Raw genomic sequence first — 24,529 nt, 5'->3', positions numbered from 1 at the left:
ACAAGCGATATTAGATGTTTTAGGCTATGGTGTGAAAAAGTGTAATGGAAGTTTATTGTAATATTTTAGTGTAGTAATACAGAACAAACAAACATGTACTAGTTAGTTCATTTTCTTTATCTCACCCACTAATTTTACCTCCTGAACTCTCCTGTTATGCTTTTTGTGTGAGAACCGTGCAGACTGTGGCATTAAAATAGTTTTTGTCTTTTTGGTTGCACGCATAAGTAATTTTCAGGAAGCACTTTAATTATATAAATTCATGCTATTTCCTTTTCGTTAGGTTTCACTCAGTTCAAAACAGAATTAAATATGTTTTTTTTTCTGTGCTTGTCCTTTGGTCTTCCAGACATACTGGTAAATAAATATGTTTTAAGAACATTTCCAAATTTTAATTATCATATCCTCCTTCCTGTATGTTAGATAATAACTGAAGTTTTTATAAAGTTAATAAGTTTGGTTTTATGAATACTTTCTGTTGGCAGTATTCGTCATTATGAAAGCAGGGACATTCTTATTAACTCTTTCCATTAAAACATGCAGCTGGGAAAATAACGTAACTAACCATACCATTTGACGTCAGGTAATTGGAATGTGTCCCTCTGTGGAACTCAGCAATAAAAATCAGAAACCATTTTTTCTTACCATTTTCCTTTCTTGTAGCCACATAGTCAAATGCTATTATATTTGAATAGTCCAGATGTATATGTTTTATATAACCTGGTATAAGATACCTTAAAATAACTTGGTCATTTACTGTGACATATTTACTGTATATTTTTCATAAGCTTAGACAAATTATTTCTTTTTCTACCATAGGGTGATCATTTGATTACAGAATGCAAGTATAATACCATTGACCGCAAAAATGTAACATGGGTAAGAAATATATATTCCTTTTTCTCATTAAAATGAAGTAACACTGTTGCATTTGTATATAGGCTTTATATGAGGCCTTATAGTAGTATGTGTCTTACAATATTCAAGGTGACACTGTGGTTAATGTCACTGCCTCACAGTTCAAGTGTCTTGAGTTCAATTCACACGGCCAGTCACATCATGTACACTGGGTGTATCCTGCCTGTGTCTGCATGGGGTTTCCTCTGTACAGGTCAGGTAGCTTGATGTAAATGTGTAAGAGTACATCCTGCATAAACTGGTGCCCCCAAACCAGGAATGGCTGCTGCTTTGCACCCAGTGCCACTGGTTAAGCATTTGGGACCTCATGGCCTCAGACTGGACAAGGAATCTAAATAATTGATATATGAACAAAATATCAAAATTTATATTATACTAGTCATTTAGCCCGTTACAATAACGGGTGCTAGAACAGTAGTGCATAAACATTAGTAGGAACAATCTAAATTAAATAGTAAGGGACTTTGACCTCATTCTTTTTGTTGGTTGTATTTTTCTTTCTTTCAGCCTTTCTTTTGTTGATGTTTACTTGCTGAGCTGACTGTTCTTCGTGGGCTGCTGCGGTGTATTATGTGTCTTTAATTTTCTGTGACAGTAATACTGTCTTGTACGGCTCTATTCAATAAGGGCGCGCACAAAAATGCGAGCTTCAAAAGGGCGTCCTCAATTGAGCGCGGTGAATAAAGGCGTTCGTAGATAATTTAGTTCAAATGGCTCTGGAATATGTGAAGAGCAACAAAGGTGCAGATCTTTATTTACGCGTGCCTTTATTCTCTGCGCCCAATTGAGGTCGCCCTTTTGAGGCTCGCCTTTTTGTGCGCGCCCTTATTGAAGGATGCCTGTGCGCGCCCTTATTGAAGGATACCGTCTTGTACGTCCACTGGCTTGTACGTCCGATGGCTTGTACGTCCGTAATATACCTTTAATTTTCTCTGGCGGTAATACAGGTGTGCGCGTTGGTAATATGCCTTTAATCTCCTCTGACAGTAATACTGGCTTGTATGTGGCTGTAATATGCGTCACTGTATTGTGTACCTTTAATTTCCTCTCGCAGTAATACTGGTTTGTATTTCTGTAAAATGCCTCTAACTTTCTCTGACAGTAATATCGCGCATCGCGCCGTGCCCCGCGCATGCGCACTTCACCAGAAGACACCCACACATGGACACCTGGACGCACATAAGGATTTTATATACATAGATGTTATTTCAAGGGTAGGCAACCTATTCAGGATTGAATTTATGTCTTGTGCCTGATGCTGGCAGAAAAGTGGCAGCCCCAGTTAGATTACATGAATTAAATATGGATGAATGTATAGTGTAAAATGAACAGCCTCAACACCCATAGAAAGGTTTGGGGCAGCCAATGGATGCAAATGGGTATTGAAATGGCACTTATGTGCATTAAATGGAGTCCTGAGCTGAACTGACTTAAGCAGGAAAGATGGTGGCTTTAAAGGGTCCACACTGGAAGTGACGTCATCTTGGCACCAGAACCAGAAGTGACGTGGTCCTTGGCACCGGAACCAGAAATAATGTCATTCTTGGTGGTGGAACCGGAAGTGACATCATCAATGTGGAATCAGACCGGAATTTGTTTGAGAGAGAGATAGCAGAATTAGGTTTAGTGTACCCCGCCACCCTCTGGCCTGGCATGGAATTACCTTCACAAGGTTGCTTCAGCTCCCTCCTATTCACGCGTGTGTGACAATGGATTGATTTTTTTTTTCCTTTGGTCAGCTGAAATGATTGCTCAAATTATTTAAATTGCTTTTTATTATCGATATGTGTTAAACGAAAGAGGGTTGAGTAAATTAGGCCAGAATTAAAACTAACTGTTAATGTGCATATTGTGTCTGTTTTGAGGAAGAGTGTAATGCTCAATTGAGCTGAAACTGATGGCAAATACTGCAGTCACTGGCAAATGTCTTAGTACTGAACATTATTCAGAGATAAATCTCATTCAGAGAGTTCTAATATAATCAGAAACTTATACTATCATTAAAAGAAGCTTAACCTGCAGAATTCTAAAAGAGAACACAAAAGGAGAAATCACTGTAAAGGACATGCTGTATGCTATCCCGTCTCAAGAAAAACTTCACACACACACACACACACGGAGACTGGTTTGGAATATGGAGATATAGAAGAGAACACAGTCACTAGTAGCTGATCTGCTAATAAGTGTTGGTGACGTGTCTGCCTACCATTGGAGTTCTAGGAGAATTTTTAAGAGGATCTGTTTCATTGTGCAACCTCTCTAAAATATTAAATATGCCCAGGTATTCTCAAAGTAAACGATGATTTAGGATTTTATTTGGTAACTACTCAACCTGATTACTAGCATTAACAGGGGGGCATAGGTCCTGTAAGGGCACTTCATGCCCAGATTAGTGAAGTATATTTGGGATGAGAATTGTAGACATGCAGTAAGATTATTGGAGTTTCTGTAGATAGACACTGCCGTATTATTAGGCCCATGAGGTATAGAAATATTACTGTATCTTTGGTAAGAAGTGTTTGCAGCTAGGTTATTTAGGAGTGTTGGTAATGCCTATAGGTATCACAATTCCATTGAACTTTGAAGAGAGATATTTCTAAACTAACTTTGTTGTTTTTTTCTATACAAATACCTTTACACAAAGACTTACCAAAGAGATTCTTTGTGTGTCAGTTACGGTTTAACTTTACAATAAAAACATGAATTTGAGATCTCAATCTCATATGCCTTTTTGAATATTACAAAACATTCATCTTTTTGCTCATCTTTTTTCATTTAGGGTGGATTAAGCACCAGAGATGAAATGTGTCTGTCATATCTACTCTATTATCCAAGAATTGATTTGTCTAGATGTGAAAGCCTGCCAGACCAAATACAACAGCTTACATTTATTGGCGTGAAAGAAATTTATTCACCAGTAACGTAAGTAAATTACTTAATTTGATTGTTAAACATATATGAATGTTTTGTAGGGGATTTTCCACTTTATGAAATCATTAGTATTCAAACTGAATTGATGCAAAGTTTTCAGTTTTGCACAGTATACTGACAAATAATCAAAATTGCCAAATTTAGATACATGTTTGAGAAAAACCTGATGGAGTCAATAAAGGATGCTAGACTGGATCAAAGACAGCAGCAGGATAATAACCCTAATTAGAGCTGAACCCACTTGCTGATGGAGAATGAATATAGGGGATGGTGGAAAGAAAAGGGCACACAGTTTGTCCTCAACAGCACTATTAAGGTGGGAAGTGGCATAGGATGTTTAGGTTTAGCATCTTTCTTAAGTTGTCTGATTATGTTTGATTTGATGCATTTGCACATTGTGCATAAAAAGTAACATTCTTGCCAGACAGAGGTAAAACACTGCCCTAGCGACTGCTCTAAGAGTACAAGAGAGGCTCTGTCTCCTCTAAAATGTGACGAAAAATATTTGTGAAATATGTACTGTTGTATTTACATGGCTATTACAAAAAGCATGCTAGAACTTGTTCAACTTCATAGCTAGTTCATTCAGAATCAGCAATAATTAATTGCAGGTCATCTAACGTGTGTTTTTTTTCCTTTTTCCTCATTCATTCCTGTGGTAGCATGAACTATTAAAAACCATTGAAGTGCAGCTTTACTGGACTTCAATGGTACTTCAGAATATACTTTGTTTTCAGTTTAGCAAAGCTAGACATTTATTGGACAATTGCTTCAAAACGCCATTTCCAGGGAAGCTCAATGTCTCTGGGAATAAATGGGGCAGTGGGCTGGCCAGGATGCTGGGCTGCTGCATGATGATTGGAGGAACTGTCAAAGTGTCTGGACCTCTTTTTAATTGACAGTATTTTGGCATCGGAGCATTTCAAATTCAGTCTTTTTTTTGGTAAGGGAAGTCGTGAGACAGGCTGCTGCTCGTAGTCTGTTATTTGCTAACAATATAGCCCACTATTTTCGTTTGTACATATCCTACTGTAAATAAAACCATAAATATAACATTCTTGACTTTGCTCATTGTTTCAGTTTAGAAAGGTTAACTCGTTTATTTCAAATTAGTGGCTTGGTGAGGGTGGGTAGTGGATTTTGGGTTTTGTGTTTCTAGCCTGCCAGCCAGTAGCTGGGCATAATGGCAGACAGTGCTAATATTGTTGACCTGATTTTGGTGAAGCCATTTCATAGTCTTCCTTATGAGGAGAGACTCAGAATTAAACAGCAGGGCAGATCAACACCCAAGACTGATTTGTTTGAAAAGTCACGGAAAAATAACTGGCCTTTTCAACTCTACTTGTATGACAAGGTGAGCCGGCTGACTGGAAGTGCTGTGACGAAGACAATGTACTGTTGGCCATGCCTCTTAATGAAACCATCTTAGGTTGTTTGGTCAAAACTGGGTTTTGGGGATCTGGCTAACTTGGACTGGGCATATAAAAGACATGAGATAAGCAATGAACACATGAGAACATGTGCACGGTTAAGTTGTCTTGGCAGGGTCAGAGTAGAACATGCAAATAATGATGGTGTTTTCACTCAGATGGCAAAACACAATGAGAGTGAAATAAAACAGGGCCTTTCTTAACCACGTAATTGATGTCACTTCATTGATTGGCCACCAACAACTGGCATTCAGACAGCATGATGAGAATAGTGAATCGGCTAAGAAGGGGAATTACAGAGAATTCACTGAAACATTATCCAAACATGATTCAGTTTTGGCCACACAATTCCAGTCATTTTCTGTGTTTTCTGGAAAGTCCCATTCCCTTCAAAATTATTTGATTTGTGCTACTACATTCCAGTGTTGTTGATGAAATCAAAGGTCAAGTTCACATTTCTCCCTTTTTTGAAAGTCATGTAGATGAGACAACTGCCATTTTATGTCATGCACAACTCTCTGTCATCATTCAATATGTTGATACTGCAGGTCAAATTCAGGAGTGATTTGTTGGATTTTTTATTATTTCTTGGGGGCAAGATGTTCAGTTTGTCTTTGATATTTTAAATGAAAATATGCATGGTTACAATTACAAAGAAAAACTTGTGCCTCAAACCTATGATGGGGCTACTGTCATAGCTTCTTCTCTGAATGGACTTCAGGCTAATGTTAAAGCAATAGCCCCCAATGCAATGCAAAAAGGTTAGAGGAGGCTTTCAAAGCTGTTTATGCAATTGTGTCAAGTCTCACATCAAACCCTTAAAATGAACCTAGGCAAAAGCGTCAGTGTCTGTCACAATTGCAGAATCCACAGGAGTGTTACAGAAATCTGTACATGGCCATCCTAGACAGTCTATAGTGCTTTTCAAATTTGGAAAGTATGTGATTCCTAGAACTAGTCAATCCAGGGAAATTTGATGAAATAAGACAGGTGTTTCCTGAGGAGGTCCTAAAAAGTTATGACCATTTTTTTGATTCAGGGAGATTGCGATCGGAACTGTGTGATTTCTTGGTGTACTTTATGACATGAAGTTGGATAGTGTAGTGTCTCAGCTATACAAGCTATTGTCTTTATTGGCAACAACTACATCAGCAGGTGTAGAGAGGAGCTTCTCCTGCTTAAATCAAGTCAAGTCATACAGCCATAACACAATTGGGCAAAACCATTTAAGCAACCTTTCATTGCTGGCCATTGAGAGGAAAATGGTCAGGTCTCTGGAAAAGACTCCCAGTTCGTATGCCCGGATCACAGATAATTGAGTGCAGAATTGACATATAAATAACATGATCCAATGATTGACTAATTTTATGATGTAGGGCTAAAATGTGCTTCAAATGTTTGAAAGACCACCAGCTGTCACTGATTCTGATCTTTTGGCAACAACAACATTTTACTGAAAGACTGTTTAAAAGTCAAGTAGGAGGATTTACTCAAAATGCTGGTAATGTATCAGAACCAGCAGGATTTTCAGTAGCTCCAAATGACAGCTTAAGAACTGTGGGCAAAATTTGAAGAACTATTTACTTCATGATTAATTGGATAAATAAATAAATTCTGTAGTAGTCTACAGCATTATTGTAATACTGGGTAAATGAGAGTAAAATTTGGTAAACAGAAGGTCCAAAATGAAATCCCAGTTAAGGTGATTTAACCTAGACCTGGGGCTTTCCTTAAATAATCAATTTAGCTTTAAACAATTCAGAGAGAAACTTTTCATCATCATGATGACAAATTCTAATAAAGGTGCATAATGCAGAAAGTAGTTTATTTTCTGATGCCACTTTATTGAGTAATGGGTAATGGGAGACACAGCCTACACTAGCAGGGGGTACACTCCTGTGCACATCCACACTAAGACAATCAACCTGACTACAGGAGGAATCCCACAAAACAATAGCAAACTACACACAAAAGGCGATGCAGATAGAAATTGCACCTGGGTCCAGACACTGTGAAGACGCTGTGTGACTATGCCACTTTCTGTAAGTTTCTGCCTTATTAAGCACATAAAGGTCACTTTAAGAAAATCATCTCACAAAAAAGTAATATAAAGAGAGAGCAATTGTGTCATTAGTTCCCACCATTTGCTTGCCAGTGAGAACATCCTGCTTACACAGCTGCATGCAAGTGGGTGAAAGAAATCTCTGATCGAATCTGACAATGACAAATTTTTGGTCTAACCAGAATATTTTTTTTTACTATTTCAAAGGGTCTGCATGGTCTGCTAGGAGTACTTCTTTTGTTTTACACAAACCATTACACTTACACAAGCAAGTGTAAAACCTTCCTCTTTTTCATTTAGTTTCATTTATGATGCTTCATATAAATTCCACAAACATCTAAAACCACAAATTATACTCTAGACAGCAAGTTAAGGAAATTTTTTTCCCCTTTCTTATACAATTAAGACATTTCACCACAAAAAAACAAGACAAATCCAATAAAAATATATTAAGATTTTCTTCCTCACAGAGGAAGAATTGAACAACGTTTTCTGTGGTAAACATAAAAACAAGGTTCTGTGTAAAATATTTATAAATTCTTGTACCATGATCCCAGAGGACTGCTGAAAAAGGCCACAGAGACTGAAAATGGGTTTAATGAGAAATTGTTATGTACAGTTCAAAATAACAGAAGTGAGATACAAACACCAGGGTGGTGATTTTCATTGTAAGTTTAAAAGATTAAGCTTTTTGCAAACCTTTAAACAACTCCAGAGATAATATTTGCAAGAATATCCTTAAAAAAATCTTTAAAAAATCCTTAAAGAATAAAGAAGAAAAAAGAGAAAACTCATAAGGAGAAGGAAAAGTGTCTATAAACGTGTCTCATTCAGAAACTACAATGAAAATGTTATAAGAAAAAAGTTATTTCTTTACAAAGTTATTTATCCAGACTTTGGAATGACCTCCCTAAATTAATTAGATCAGCTGACTCCATTCATTGTTAAAAAAATTAAAACTCAACCCCTCTTTCAGTCTAGCTCTATGTCCAGATACTCAGCATAATTTGTATGTTTGTGTTATATCACAAATAATGTTATCTATTTCAGGTATTTCTTTTAGTATTGAACTTAGTATTTTACTCTGGTTTACTTTTTTCTTTTGTTCTATTTAATGCTTTGTATATCCTGTATGCATCTGTATTAGTGTTCTATGCACAAAATATTTGTATCCAATGTTACATATAACCTGCTGTTTAAATAAGCGCCTTGTGCATGGGAAAGGCGTTATATAAGTAAAATGTATTATTATTATATTCTCTAAATTATAACTGTGTATTTAAAAGGTGGGAGGCAACTGTAGATTTCCTTTTTACATGCCATATATTTTAGGTTACACAATTAAACAATTGCCCTGTTACTCAGGAATGCATGTTTGTCATTAGATGATATGTTATTGGAAAGTATGTGTAATTAGGAGTGTTATCTCTGCTGTGTTTTAATACCAATACATTTGCCTCAATGCTAATGATAGTTTGGCAGATGAAAGTTTTGTGAGAGCTTGATGATGCTCTTACTGTACATTTTTGCATTAGATTTTGTCTGTTTTTGAATTAGTAACATTAGTTTGCATTCATTTCCAAAATAATAATATACAAAGGTTTGGAACAGTGTAAGATCTGTTTTGTTTTTACTCTCATCAAAACAGAACAATAATTACAAAAAGGAATTATTTACGTGTCCAGCATTCCAAAGCAAACTAGCATGACTTATATCACTGGTTTGTAAAAAGTCAGCCCACATAATGATATAAAATGGGAAACATATGATTTTTAACCAGCTAGGAGAAATTGGTGCTCTATGACAGTTCTTCTTTATTAGGGTTATGACAGGGTAAGCACTGGAAAAAGATTTTATGGTAAATTCTTGACTAATGTGGCTGTAATGTGTTAGATAGATAGATAGATAGATAGATAGATAGATAGATAGATAGATAGATAGATCGATCATGCTTTTTAAATATTAAGCTTTAATTTATTCTGGATAAATACAGGTAAATAATATTTTATTTGTCCATTTTCAGAACCTCAAGAAGAACATAAATATTACAATAAGAAACACTCTCAAACACACATAAGAACTTCTGAATTGGCTAATGATAAGAAATATGTTGCTGTCTAATAATATGCCTATTGGCAGTGAGTGAAATGGATCACATTGTGGTCAGATCTTCCCAAAGGTGCTATAGTTTACATTTAAAACACCTGAACTGGCTGTTTTTCGAGGCATTGTTTATGTTTCTCAGCAACAAGACATAGTCTAACAATAGTAATGAGCAATTTACGAAAGATTTGTTCTTTCTGAATAGCTCTTTCCAGTTAATCATAAAAATTGATTCAGTGAAGTTAAGTAACTAGTTAATAGTTTCCTGTAAGTCACATGTTTTGAGTAGCTGCGATTGACAATATTTTAAGTTAATCTTATTTTCTAAACCTTGTTATGCAAATGTGCACTCTATAATTGCCATCCATATATGCACTATCTGAGAGTTAAATGAACTTTTCTAGTCATAAATTTAGCTCTGATGTTTTTTTTCTGTAAGTTCATAATCAAATGATATTTTAATTAAGGAAGATGTTTATTAAAATGCATGTATGCAGTACAGGCTAAGATAATTTGAAGAAAAAAATAATGTAAAGCATAATCTAAAAGGTGGGCCAATGAGGAAAGTAAATGGACCTAGACCCACTGGGCCCAATGCTGATGCCGCCCCTGCTTTGTATGGTTCATCATTATTATTTTTCCTTTTGCTTGCAGTACCATTTGCTTATAACTTGTGCACTGATGCAACCTTCACAAAAACATGTTTTTCTCTGTACGGAAAGTGACATAATCAAAGAGACAAGCGGAACAGGGACATCTCACATGCCTGTAATGCATATATGGAACCCATACAAAATCACTCACAATTGCTTAAACACGTTAAACACACACATTAGTCCCCACACTCTGCCTGCTCCTCCACCCTTCCACTCTACTATGTCCCTTTCTTGCCTAAGTGAAGTCAGTGCCCATCATGGCCTTTAAGATGACCTTTAAATTCTTTACAAATTAATTCACTGATATTGTGACCCTTGAGTCCACATCCCTAGCAACCAGGATGTGCACCACGATGACAGAATCCACGAATTGGCAGCAACCATTGCTGTCCAAAAGCATGTCATGTAAAAGCCACCTTCTAAACAAAGGATCCAATCAAGAAAATGACCACAGAAACTTAGTATAAAAAACATGGAAATGACACCTGGATATTTGGCTCAAGAAAATTCCTCAAAAAATTGAAAAGAAACTCCTTTTATAATAGACTGCAGCATGAACTGCTGATTACTAACACAAGAACAGAAGTAAATAAGGTGGACTTTGAAACCCAAATCTCTTAGGAGCAATATTCCATATTTAGCATTAAGCCCAATAAACTACAAATATGCTTGCATTAAGGTTACAGAAATGTGATACATTGGGTTCCTTCTTCGTCAAAAAATAAATCAGGCAGCCATATCAATAATAGTTTTCCAACAAATAATCAAGTTGTAAGTTATTCTATGAAAATCCTAACCTAACCCTTCCCATTTTGAACTTACCTGTAATCAATTTCTAAAGGTCCTGGCTGCCATAGGCTCACTACAGAATGCATGGATATGTTGGATTTCCGAATTACGTTTCTCATGCTGAAGGAAGCTGTAGGCACAATAAGTTCTGGAAAAACCCCTGGCCCTGATACTTGTTTTTCAGGACTACTTTTTGATTTTTATAATTAACTACTATCCTTTATTTCTGCAGCTGTTTACCTCCACAATTTCTTCTACTATACTGAACCCCTCAATATATTTAGCTATTGTCACATTCCTTTTCAAACAAGAAAGAGAATGTATAGATTACTGTAATCATCATTCCATACCATTTGTGTGCACTAAGAAATATTTTCTGCCTTTTACAGGAATATCCAAAACTGGTTATTTAAAAGTTAATTCAGCCCAATGAGAATGGTTTCAGTTGTTATTGATCTGCCTGGGAGTACTATTACTTTCATTTACTGACTGCTTTGCCTCGTCTCTATGGCAAAGGCTCAACAAAATGTTTATGGCACCCACATATTCATAAATTGACTTTATTCTGTCATTCTAATGTAATTATAGATTTAATGTTGTTTAGTTCTAGAGTGTCATGTCCAGTGTTACCATTTAAATAACCCCTTTTGTTAAATAGTTTCTAAATATATTCAACATTAACATGAATAAATGAGTAAATATACATTAATGTGCCAAAAAATAGAGGACTATAATGTTACAGGGATTAAAAACATTTACAAATTCAAAAAAACAAAGAAATAATGGGCAGGTATTATTACCAAATGAACCATGTTTTAGTCCCAGTTATAATGAATGAATTCCTACATTGATGATAAGAGTAACTGTTTGTTTCTGTACTTAACAAATAAATGTAAAGACTGAAGTGTCTTGTGGAGATGAGAAGGGTGCATAGATCATAAGAGATTTCTCCATTTTGCAGTTAATACAACCCACTTGTGACTTAAACCCTATTCAGACTTTCAGGTTTATAGAAAATTTGATAAAATTGTACATCGTATTTTCTTGTTCCTGGTAAAGAGTATTTAAAACATACGACAATGCAATGGTCCTTAGTAAGATAAAAAATGATTATCTCCCACTCTGTTTTTAATATTAGCCTTTTTTAACAAGTTTTACAATCAGTGACAATAATTAGACCCATCTTTGTGTGCTTTGAAATTGTTTTCAGGTTTTATCCTTGTCTGATCTATTTAACATTCATCTTCATCCATCCATCCATTTAATCATAAGATCTGTTTCAGAGTCATGAGGAGAGGAACATAGACCTAGTAGTATTCGATGCAAGTCATAAAACTCTTTCTGGCTGTGGTGGCAGTCCATTTCGTGGCACTTTTATGTACATATCTACACTTGAGAGTATCCAATTAACCTTGAACTAAATTCTGTGAAATGTACGTAGAAAACCTGAGTATCCAAAGGAAAATACATTTGGATATGGCAAGGACTAATAAAACTCGAACTGAAAGTTACCAGAAAAGAATTTTAACCCAGTTTTCAGATGTGAGGCAGAGACTAACCAGTTCACTTCTCCTCAATTTATCCAGTCAGTTAGTCAGTCATTGTCCAACCCGCTATATCCTAACACAGGGTCACGGGGGTCTGTTGGAGCCAATCCCAGCCAACACAGGGCGCAAGGCAGGAACAAACCCCGGGCAGGGCGCCAGCCCACCAGCAGTCTCCTCAATTTACATCTATAAAAGTGAGAATTTTAAAAAAGGTTTACCAAGTATATTCCCAGAGGTGAGATCAATTACTAAATATTCAAAGCTCCTTTCAAGCCAGCATTGTGAAAAGACATTAGAAGCATATTTGTTTCTTAGAGCAAAAGACTCTAATTGCACAGCTGTGGCAAACACTCATTTATTCATGTTAATGTTGAATATATTTAGAAACTGTTTAACAAAAGGGTTTATTTAAATGGTAACACTGGACATGACACACATCAAAAGAACAGTACTTTTGGAGAGGTTTTTATTCATGTTAAAGGAGTTGCCTGGAACATACTGTTCACTGCACAGTGATTAGTTATAGGTTAGAACTTTTTGTTGCTAGGAAGGACCTATGAAAAAAGCTTATTGTTCTCCATGCCTGAGACATTAATGGTCTGCTGGTTGGCAGATATTCTTGGTTTCACAAGCACAGTTGCTAAAAAAAGAGAGAAGGATTTACACTTAGAAAGACATCAAATGACAACCAAGTAGTCTATGATATCTAAATGAAGATTCAAGTCTAGCTGCAAACCTTGACATTTTCTTTTGTTATATTATACATGCTATACACTCTTGTTAAGTATTTGTTCTTAATGCTAAATTTGCTTCCACACTCTTAAAAATAAACGTGCCAGAGTGGTTCCTTAGGGCAAAGTCATAGAGAAACCATTTTTGGCTTCTGAAGGACCAATCCATATGAATGTTCCAGAAAGAATCCTTATTTATTTAGATCCATAACAGGCTCCATACTGTAAATAACCATGAATAGATTGTAACACATCTGTAAAACACCAATGGGTCATGATTGTAAAAGGGCTATTACTTCATGCAATAACACAGGCTAGGTCCAGGTTTTCTTAACCTGTTAGTTTCCTCCTAGGTAGCCTACCAAACATTAAAGATTTCAGGTTTTTTCCTACATATTTGGAAGATTTTCATAGCACAGAGAACCAACTTCATTTGTAAAGACCCATCCCATAATGAAATGGCGCTTTGTCAAGCAATGGAGCTACGAGCAACCACACAACCCAGTAAAGAACCATAAAATGCTATTAAGAACCAACATAAGTTGTTTTGTCCCTCAGGGAATTCTATTGTAACCTTCTATAAAGAAACCATTATGTTCTGCCACAAGATGAAACTTGGCAGGCAAAGGTGAGCAAAGTGATGAATAAAAAAAAAGCAGGGGATCTAAGATAAAGAGAAAAAAATGATTGTGTATCAATGCCAAAATGAAACAAAATTCCCAAAATCAAAAATTCACTAAAAGTTCCAAACACAGGCATTTTCAAGAGATCCTTATCCAACGTTTTTAGAGAATGGTTATCCAAAAGCTTGGACAAAAAGAACTGTAAAATATGCATCACAACCAGTGGCGCCCCATCTTTTAGCAACAAGTATTTGCTTTATACCAACAAACACTAGAAATGGTGGCATCCATAAAAACCAAGATGGACTGTTAACGTTTCAAAATAATACTGACAAAATAAAGTAATACACCTTAAATCAAAACCAATGTGTAAAATTAATGTGAATCAAAATTTTTGCCATTTCAAAACCCTAATACAAACAGATCCCAAAAAAATTGTATAGACCAGAACAATTTAATAAACAAACAAGAATTTCTTAATATGTTATCAGTATTACAATAAATCTTGGTACAAGTTAAATTCAGTTACATTCAGAGTAATAAAGAACAATCAATTTAAAATAAATAAAGATTACTATTTAGAAATTATTAAATAGGCTATTAGAGAAGGGCTAAACAATTTTGATGAAGTAAATTGGTATTTTATTGGCATATTCTAGATTTTAGGTACACTTTATCATGCATTTTCATTTTCATGTAGTGACATTTTTTGTGAACACATGGAGAAAATACCTTATAAAAAAGCAGTGAAAAAATTGGTGAATGTTCATTTTATGGCTCAACGTCCAACCCATATTTCTGAGGTGTAGTGACTAATAAAACACCATTCACCTCTTGTTAGTTTTTGGGAACAAATAGGGATTTAGTACTACTGTTTTTTTGGTTTTCAAAATGAGTAGATTTGAATAAAATATCTTTATATTTGCCATTATTTTTATTTCATTTTTTACATGTGTGGAATTTGTTTTTCTTTTCTTTTTCTGACAAAGGGCCTGGCCATTTATTATAAAAAGTCCCAAGAAATACAGGAATCTTACATTCACTGATGCCATGGATACATTTAAATGGTCCAAGAAGAAAGGGTTGGCCTTCAATAAATTTGTTCTTCAACAGCCAATAAATGTGAGATGTTCCAAGCACAACCAAGAAGAATGGCCGGTGAGTGTGATTATATATTTGCAATCTGTTAGTACATTTACATGATCTTTATTTCTTAATTTTGTCCATTTGCTTATTTAAGTACATGGAGGTAAAGCCAAACCTGGCAGGATAATGCAAAAACAGTTTGTCACTGAGCACAATGAACCACATATCCAGACTAATTCATTCCAAGCAATAGCAGTGCCACTAATAAAAGTAATATGTGTGTGTCTGAGACGTGTAGAAAATCCAAAGAGTATAAACATATGGATCCATGGAGAATATACACACAGACAGCAAGTGGGCGAAGATGTGACTCGAGTTATAGGATGGCAATAATAGCCACAGTACTGCCCCCTCTCCTTCATTCTCTTTTATGTAAGAATGACGTGTGAACAAGGCCTTAAAACTGTGTGAAAGTAAAAGTATAACTTTTATTTTAGAGAAAACAGCAATAAGGTAGAGTCCTGTGGCTTACATTGAATATAACATTTCATTTATGAGCTATTTTATCAACACAAAAAAATTTAACACAAAAAGGATTGCCTTGTTGGTAACACTTTTCTTTGGGAGGGAGACTTGGGAGATGAGACGTGATCTTCTCGGAAGAGAATTTGAAGTCCCCCGTGAAACACTTTACTTTCTCCCAGCTCTTAAAACAAGGATAAGCAACAAGCAAAACACGCAGCTCGCTAGCAGATGATCTGACCGCTTCTCCTTGCGTATGTTCAGCCACCCTAAACCCCCCCTCCCTGCTTCACAACGCGAGCGGCAGAGACGTGAAGTGGCAAAAGGACAGCTGCTGTACAGGCTTTGAAATGATCGATGGGTAGCGTGACAGCAGCAGCAGAAAGACAGCAGATGATCCGACTGCATCTCCTTAGCACGCATTCAGCCGCCCCCCTTCACAATGTGAGCAGTATTATACATCCTGCGAGAAAGAGATTTAACCATGCCCAGGGACTAAAATAAAGGACTAGTATTGTTTTTAAAACGTCACGCGAGACAAGGCAGTGAGACATCATTTAAAACAAGTCCACAGATATCTAACTAGCAGTTGTTGGATTGCATTTGGCAGACACACTTCATGTGCTCCCAGCTCTTAAAACAATGACAAACAAAACACGCAGCTCGCCAGTAGCAGAAAGCCAGCACACAACACAAGCAGCGTTATACGTCCTGCGAGAAAGAGATGTAACCACACCCGGTGCCGGAAATAAAGGACAAGTATTGTTTTTACAAAAGTTTTAAAGTAAAGTGAAAAAAATGCATATGTAACAATTCCCATGAAAATAACAATCTCTTTAAATTGTATATCTGGTAAACCAAACCCGGGAGTGGGCGAGCAAAAATATAATATTGTTATGAAATGAAAATGAAGCAAAATATAATCTTTTTAATATGAACAATGCCATAATAAAATAAGAAGACATATTGACGGATAGAGTGTTTACCATCTCAAATGTGAATTTTTTGCGCCTAATTAATGTTGCTGTGAGATCACAAGGCACCAGACCCTGTCCTAGAGAACCCAATAGTTTATTATTTTAAGATAACATAATGAATTGTTTTATTTTCTGTTGATTATTGCATATTAATATTTATTCACACACACATATATATACAGTACAGTATGTAATGATTACATAATTTGGACAGTATACATCAATATATTTTAATTTGGTGTTTGATTTAGTGAAATAATTTACCCTCACTGGAAAGAAAAATTCTACTGACTTCTTATATTTTCTCATACATTATACTTTTTGTTTCAGGTTCATGGCATGTTAGTATCTCCCCCACTAAAAGGAGAAGTCACTCAGTTACTTCCTGCTGTTTGCAACAGAGCTCCGCATGTGAATAGAATATTAATAATTAAAGTATTTTTAGTCACTGTCACTTTTGTGTTTTATTTAGATATTTGACTTTGTAAATAATAACCTTTTTTGCAATATCAAGTTGTAGCAGATGTAAAGAGAGAATAGGTGACTGTCCCAAAAGAAATATTTAAACAGTTAATAATCTGAACTATTTCAGAGTTTTTTGAAGTTGTAAATCCATTGGTGTGTATTTCTGGAAAGTTCAGATGCCAATGTCTTTTGAAGCTGTATGTGCTCATTTTGATACATTGACATTTTTATAAAAATAAAAAATAAAAACCTGTTTTGTGAGTTTTCTTTATGATTAATCAAACATTTAATAGAACAGCAGTTTACACAAGCAATTTCAGTCTTCTTGTGAACAGAAAACTCAAATCACATTCTTCTGCACTTTATGTGCTTTTGAAGTACATCTGTGGTTTTGCACCTTGCCATCTTTATTTTGACCACAATTTTATTTAGCCTGATATATTTTCAAAATGAATATTGCAAGTGGAAGCAATGAAACAAGGACATGTGTTGGCCCTGAGGAGCATTCGAATCTTTCTTTACTTACTCTACGTATTAAATCAATCATTTAATTGTAATGTTATATATTGATTTTCACTGTAATGCATTTTACAATGGGTGCTTTTTTGGCCGTGGAACCAATAGAGGTTTATTTTCTCCAAAGTCTCACCAGCTTGAGATTTTATTTTTCTCTTCTGTCCTCGCAGCCATATACTGTTGAAACCATTAGAGACTTAAACATGAGTTCAACTTATTGTGATTTAATTCATGCATATGGGCTCTCCTGTTTCTTTTACTTATTTGTGTATCTGTATTGTAAGTTTCTATTTTGTTTATTTATGTTAATGCATCAATTTGTAATTTATTTATATATTTTTATTTGTAATTGTAATTTTCCTGTAACTGTAAAGCAATTTAAGTGTTTACATTTTGTATTGAAATGTGCAGTATGAGTAAATATTGTTCTGAGTAAACTTCTACTAGCTATTAATAGGAGGGCATGCAGTTTAAGGTAACAGAACATAAACATTAAAATATATAAATTAAATGAATGAAAATGACTAATATTTTTAAAGCAATGTCTTTGATTATGTTCTTTTGTTCTGTCACTTTAATCAACTCTGCAGACCCCTTGACGTTGTTCCAAACAGCTTCACACAGACAATCTGTCATCAGCCAGTTATGGTTATAAAATAGCAGGCAGCGCCTCAAATTTTCATGAAATACCTGTACATAAATGTAAAATGCAAGCACTTTGCTTTTGACATATGCAAAATTATTAAATGACAAACATGGTAAATAATATCCAAATTTAAGCAGGAAAAGAAATAACTTAATGTAACTGTTATTTACTGTTTGTGCAGAGTTATTTCCCTGCAGGCACTCCCATTATTGAACAGTAGCGCAAATAAAAATGAATGAGTGTACACTCAATAAATGGCTCTTGGGGTATGTTACTATTACCAAGCTACCTTAAGTTAACATTAAGTAAATCAACATGTTTCAAAGCTTTATATATTATTTTCTCAGGTACAGATTTCTTGGGTGTCACATTAACAGTTTTAATTTGTGAAGAAGCAGCATAATGGATTCCATTGCTTTAAATATCAGTTATATATCAGTAAATATCAGGACACAACTAAGATCCTAACACTTTAGGTTGATGTTACTCGGCATTAACGTGTTTTGAAGTTTTTAAAAAATATTTTTGATATATGTTGTCTTTAGTCAGCTACCTTAAGTTGATTAAATGAAACTGAATGTGTTTATAGATGTTTAGCTAGATTTTATTGGATGTCATGTTAACTAGGTTAGTTTATGTTGTAATGGAGCAAGCAAATTTCATTGGCATAGGATGACCAATGATTTGTGTTTGAATTAGGATTTTTACATTCATATTAATTAGATAAACAACTGTGAATTATTTCCAAGTGAAACACAAAGCAAACAAAAGGGATTGGGGCTTAGTTGATGAAATAGAACAATTCAGAATTAGGGTTGATACAACAATAGTTTAAGAGAAATTTGCTCAGCTCTCTGTAAATATATAACTATGAGACATCAGTTTAAACCAATGATCTATTTTCTGAGTGCGTTGGTGGATGCATCATTGTAGAGATCTGTACTGTACCATCAACTAGAATGTAGAAATGAATACATACAAATAATACAACGTGTGAGTAAGAGAGGACAATTGTTCAATGTCTCTAAAACTCGAAGAAAATGGTGAATAGGCCAAGATATTCAAGATGAGGGGTAACACAAATAATCCAAACAAAATAGAAAGAGATCAAAAACCTACTGAATCATTTTTTTGGTAAGCTTTGTAAATTTATTGAGCTATTTCTTCTCATGTTATCATTTTTTATTTTAGGTCAATTGAAGTTGAATTAAAAATAAATTAAAACACACACACAACTATAGTTTTACATGATGTGTATAAACAAATCAGCAGAGTGATAGTGAGGTGGAGATTGAACCTGCACCAGATTTTTAAAATCTGCTTTGCAGTACAATTCACTAACCATGTATTTATTTAATTTCGTAAGCCTATTTCATCCAATAATGCATTGCTTCTCAATCTTTTAATCTAAGGACACGGACTAGAAAACCAGTATCATACTGGGATCGAAGAAGAGGATTGTTACCATTATGACAGCAGTGGCATGCATAGAAAAAGTAACGGTGATAAACAATTTTGTTTCCATTCACTCATACTTCTTACATGAATAGTTCTTAAAGATAAAAGTGAAAAGCAAAAGTACTTTTAATAAGACAATAATTGTAAACAATGCTTCACATCCAATCTCTGAAGCTGTCATGTTGTGAGGCACTGATCACGCAAGCTGGTGACCTTCAGAAACTTTTCTTCTGATCGGGTTGTGACTTTGAATCTTCCAGATCTCTTCCTATCAGAGTTTCTTCCAGTTTCCTATTGCCTTTTGATTGTGTTGGACACCATACTCACTGATGCTTTGATTTTCTTTTGCAATTTCTTTAAATGAAAGGCCTACACTTCTAAGGGTAATAATGATCTGCCCCATTTTATCTGTTATTTGCCATTTTCTTGCCATTATCACTGGAATATTGTCCAAGTAGTACTTCAGAGAATGTAGTAACACAGTCTGTTCCAACTCTGCCCTAAGACAGACAATGAGCTTTTAAGTATTCAACAGAAGTTGGGACACCTGTGCAAATTGTTTGCTTCAACTTGCAAGGCTTAATTTACTTTAATTGCTGCAGAACATCTGTAGGTTGTAACCCATTAGTTGTTCACTGAAGAAGGCCCATTTGTAATATTCTGATCTTTCCTTTTTTCAGTTTTTACTAACCTAAACTTTAAATTTTAAACCTCTTGGCAGTTTATTACTTAACTTTTCACAATTTTAGAGTCATTCACTGCATTTAAGCTGATACATTATGAAGAAAAACTGGAAAAACTGAGGTATTCTAAAGCTTTTGATGAGTAGTGTATGTCACTGCTTAGTGTAACATTTAGGAAACCAGATAGAAATACATTCTTCTTTGTAACGGATTCAGTGTGAGAATATGACAATGAGTGGCCACTGGTCACCTGACTTAGTGTCTTGACTCATGGCACCAGAGAGAGGTGACATGTTGCATGTTTTTCCTCAAAGACATCTGGGCTGCATTGAATTAGATAAGAAATAAACTACTCAAGAAATGTATAAATGCAATTGCTTTATTTCTATTATATAACATTTTCTTTTAAATAATGTTTTTCAAATGTTTAATCATAACATATTCTTCTAAACAAGTTTACAAATTAAGTAAAAAAGTTATGCACAAGTGTGTAAAATGTGTGTTCGGATAAATGTTGATATAGGATTCTGCAAACATTCCAGTAGGAATTTTTAATGCTGCTGACTGACATTGTCCTCATTGACAAAAGTTGCCCACTAAAGTGTGTCTGAACCTAGATTGTCCTTTTGCTGGAAGTATAGAGATGCAGCGTTAGCGCTGCTGCTGCACAGCTTTAGGAAACAGGGTGCGACACCCTGCCTGGTCGAGGTGCTGTAAGCAAAAGTTTGATATGTCATTGAGCTCTGTGATAATCTGTCTTTAAAAACCTGATTTTGTTACTCATATGTGGTACAGCAGACACATAGCCAGATTAAGCACACTAGAATTGCCATGCAAGCAATATGACAAAAAGACAGACTAGAATAAATGGACACCATGCGCAGTCAGACTGTGAGAAGCTGTAAGCATGTGCTATTTCTATCTGTAAAGTCATCATGGAACTCTATCCTTGTTTAAGCATCGTTGCCTTGTTTGGAATTGTATGTTCATCTGAAGGGGACCCTGCACGTGAAGAAAGAGTATAAACCCTTGGAACATTGCCCAGCACACTTTTGAAGCCAACGAACAGTTGGAAGACATCACCACCTGTTCCTGAGAATGCTTTCCACATCTGCAATGATGACATCGACAGACTCCACTCCTCAGGCCCCCACTCCCACCCGGGTCTTGTCACTGGCTTCATTTGTCTTTGTACTGTCTGCAGTGTAAACGGACATTAAACAAAGCTGTTATTTCTCCTATGTGATTTCTTACCACCGTATCACTAGGGAGGGGTATGGATATAGATTCTGGTTAAGTAACACGCCGCAATCACAAAAAGAACTCATTCCCAGGGAGCGAGTGCCCCCTGCTGGATATAGGTGCATGCTCATTTTTCATGTAATTATACTGTTACTCGAGTTTAACTTCCCAAAGATGTATGTATTGAATTAATGAGCAACTCCACATCAGTCTAGAAGTGGCAAATGTGGTTGCGTGCATGACTGACTCCTGTGTGGACTGACACCACATCCAAGACTCGTTTCTGCCTTGTATCTGATGTTGCTGGCATAGACTCTGAGCTCTGTGCCCCAGAACTAGGTTAAACAGATTTGAAAAAATGGATGGACTTATCATCCTGTTGCTCAAATGAGACTCAATTAAAAAACATAAAATATAATAATATGTTATAGCTCAGACAAGATCATAGCAAACCTGTTTGAACATGGGACAAAGTACCAAGTCTTTAAAAAGCACCTGGATGAGATAGTAGGGCAACTTAACATGTATCTTACTGCAGTGTGCAGCAGATAATTACTTGTCCTTTTGGTTTATGTTTAATTGGTTATGCAAATATATGACTATACACCCATAAAACAGTATTTTAACTTGAACTGGGGATTTGAGAGGCTGTATAACCTGCAGAAGAACACCCTTTTGAATTGTAATAAAGCTAAGCCTTTTCCTTTCTCTGATGTTTTCGTATCTTTAGGCTTTAGATAAAAAACTTTGTTTACATTGAGTTTGTACCCCCTGCAAAAATATAACAACCAAAAATCTTCATTGATTGAATGATGTCCTTTCTTTGGTCAAACTTCTTCTTCAAAATACAAATTAAGCAAAAGGTAAGAAAACAAAACACAAAATCATGAAATTGATATTAGTGAAACATTTTTACATTTTAATTATTTGCTTTATTAGTTTACAAAGTCATTAAATTAATTAATTATTTATGAAATTGATGATAAATTTGCTTGGAAAGAATACAGCATTATTTAAAGATTTGTATTAAGTTAATTCATTTCATACAGACAAAATGAGAACAGGCATCACTGCATCCCTCTCAAGAGCTGCGCTTCAGAGTGGGAGAGGCCCTCTGGTGCATTCTTTTGTCCTTGGAGTGTTCCAAGTCAACATTACGTTTCAGTCCCTGAACTGGGAATTAACTTGACACTTTGGGAAATACTCAGAGCTCTGGAAATCTCAACTGATATAATAGATGAAACCTCTAAGGGGCACCTAAACAATTACTTCAATGCAGTTCAGATTTATGCTGCTTTACAGTTAAGGAAATGGAATTTAGCACTGTAGGCTGATTATTTGTTAGGGATGGTTTTAAATGTTATCATTTAACTGAATGCTTAATTATACAGGGTGGTGCAGGGAAATGGGAAATTTTGGAAGTAGATGTTGGTTATCGTGGGGTGTCGGCAGTTGTTTGGGACCAATTTGACCGTGCTTAGAACCCCTTGCCATTAGTTATAATGGAGCAGTGCAGTGGTGAGAACCAACATTTGCTGTGAAAGCCTTCTATAAGAATGGTGATAGTGTGACTGCTGCAGAAAGGAAATTTCAGCGTCATTAACTGTTAGGACATCTGCTCATGCAGTTACAACATGGGTTCGTAATTTCGAAGAAACGTATTCAGCCTTAAAAAAGAATTCCCCAGGTGGAGCCACTTTGCATACTGCCTGAATTCGATGATTGTTTGAAAGGCGCGTCATTTCACGCAATGGCGACATTCCATGTCCTCCGAGATCCCCAGATCTCACTGTTTGTGATTTTTTCTGTGGGAACATCTTAAAAGCCAAGTGTACCACACATATTCTGCAACCATTGCTGAACTAAAAAGGAAGATTGAAGAGGAAATCGCTGGCATTCCTCTTGACATGTTACGTCGAGCAATGCAGAATTTTTACAACAGGCTGTCAGAATGTGTACGGAGAATTGGACAACACCTTCATGATGTTTTCTTCAAAACATACAGTAAAATACATATCGAATGAATATTGATTGCCATCATTAATTGCATATCCTGTACAATACATTTCATCATTACATGTATTTTGTAATGTGTTTATCTGTGCATTGAACATCAATTGAAAACATCCCACTTCCCTGCACCACCCTGTATTATGGCAACCCTGGACTCGTCTGAACAGGCTAGGACATACAGTACAACTTTAAAAATTTCCTTTAAAGCTAAAGGTTCTGGCATTGTAGTAAAAACTCTTGACCTAAAATAATTTAAATAAAAAAGAAACCTGAAGTTAAACAAGTTGATCGTGATGAGACATGCTCAGCACAGAGGGGTGTGAACTTGAAATAAAAGATCCTAAACAAGCTTAAAAGAAAATATCTAAAAAGAAATTATCTGTGGTTTAAAGTTCTGCTTAGATGGATAGATAGATAGATAGATAGATAGATAGATAGATAGATAGATAGATAGATAGATAGATAGATAGATAGATAGATAGATAGATAGATAGATAGATAGATAGATAGATAGATAGATAGATAGATAGATAAGGTGCAAATACACCTATATCATTTATTATCTAAGTTAACAAAGCATTGGTATATACTAAGCGTTAAGTGCTTAGAATTGCACACACTTACTGTATAAATCTTAGTTTCACAGAACAGGATGTCAGTCATTGGCACAGTATTCTGGCAGTAATATATTGCACATAGCGTCATTGTCTGTTATGATGTCTGCTTGATCAGCTCAGTAACAAACATTCAGCACACAGGAAACAATAGCATCTCAGACATATTGTCACTCATTTTAAAGCCTGTCGAATGATGGTATAAGCATATAGAATTTTTAGTTTCACAGTTTATTACAAGTATACACACACACACACACACACACACACACACACACACACACACACATATATATATATATATATATATATATATGGTTGAAATAGTTTACTGTCAAATAAATGCAAAGAGTACACGACACGTGTTTCGCCCTCATTCTGGGCTCATCAGGTGTACAAACTCCACTGCACTCCCTCTCGGGAATCGAACCTCGGACGTCAGCGTCAGAGGCGATGCCCCTAACGTTGCGCCACGCCGTGTGGTTCGTTTATTTGACAGCATGTAGATCGGGGTAAT

The 24,529-nt window shown here is 35.5% G+C and overlaps 1 protein-coding gene across 1 annotated transcript in view; it reads left to right on the top strand.

The window, feature by feature from the left end:
- moxd1 (monooxygenase, DBH-like 1) overlaps positions 1-17,093 on the top strand; it is a 94,011-nt gene extending 76,918 nt beyond the window's left edge. Inside the window, exons 9-12 of the mRNA XM_028797912.2 lie at positions 820-879; positions 3,698-3,840; positions 14,780-14,948; positions 16,706-17,093. Of these exons, the coding sequence (XP_028653745.2) occupies positions 820-879; positions 3,698-3,840; positions 14,780-14,948; positions 16,706-16,855 (522 nt within the window). The 3' untranslated portion in view covers positions 16,856-17,093. The remainder of the gene's footprint in view (positions 1-819; positions 880-3,697; positions 3,841-14,779; positions 14,949-16,705) is intronic.
- Positions 17,094-24,529: the final 7,436 nt, after the last annotated feature.

The sequence above is a fragment of the Erpetoichthys calabaricus genome, chromosome 3 (genome assembly GCF_900747795.2).
Source record: "Erpetoichthys calabaricus chromosome 3, fErpCal1.3, whole genome shotgun sequence".
Classification (NCBI taxonomy): Eukaryota; Metazoa; Chordata; class Cladistia; order Polypteriformes; family Polypteridae; genus Erpetoichthys; species Erpetoichthys calabaricus.
The sequence above is the reverse complement of the archived record's forward strand: the minus strand, read 5'-3'. Positions and strand labels throughout refer to the sequence as shown.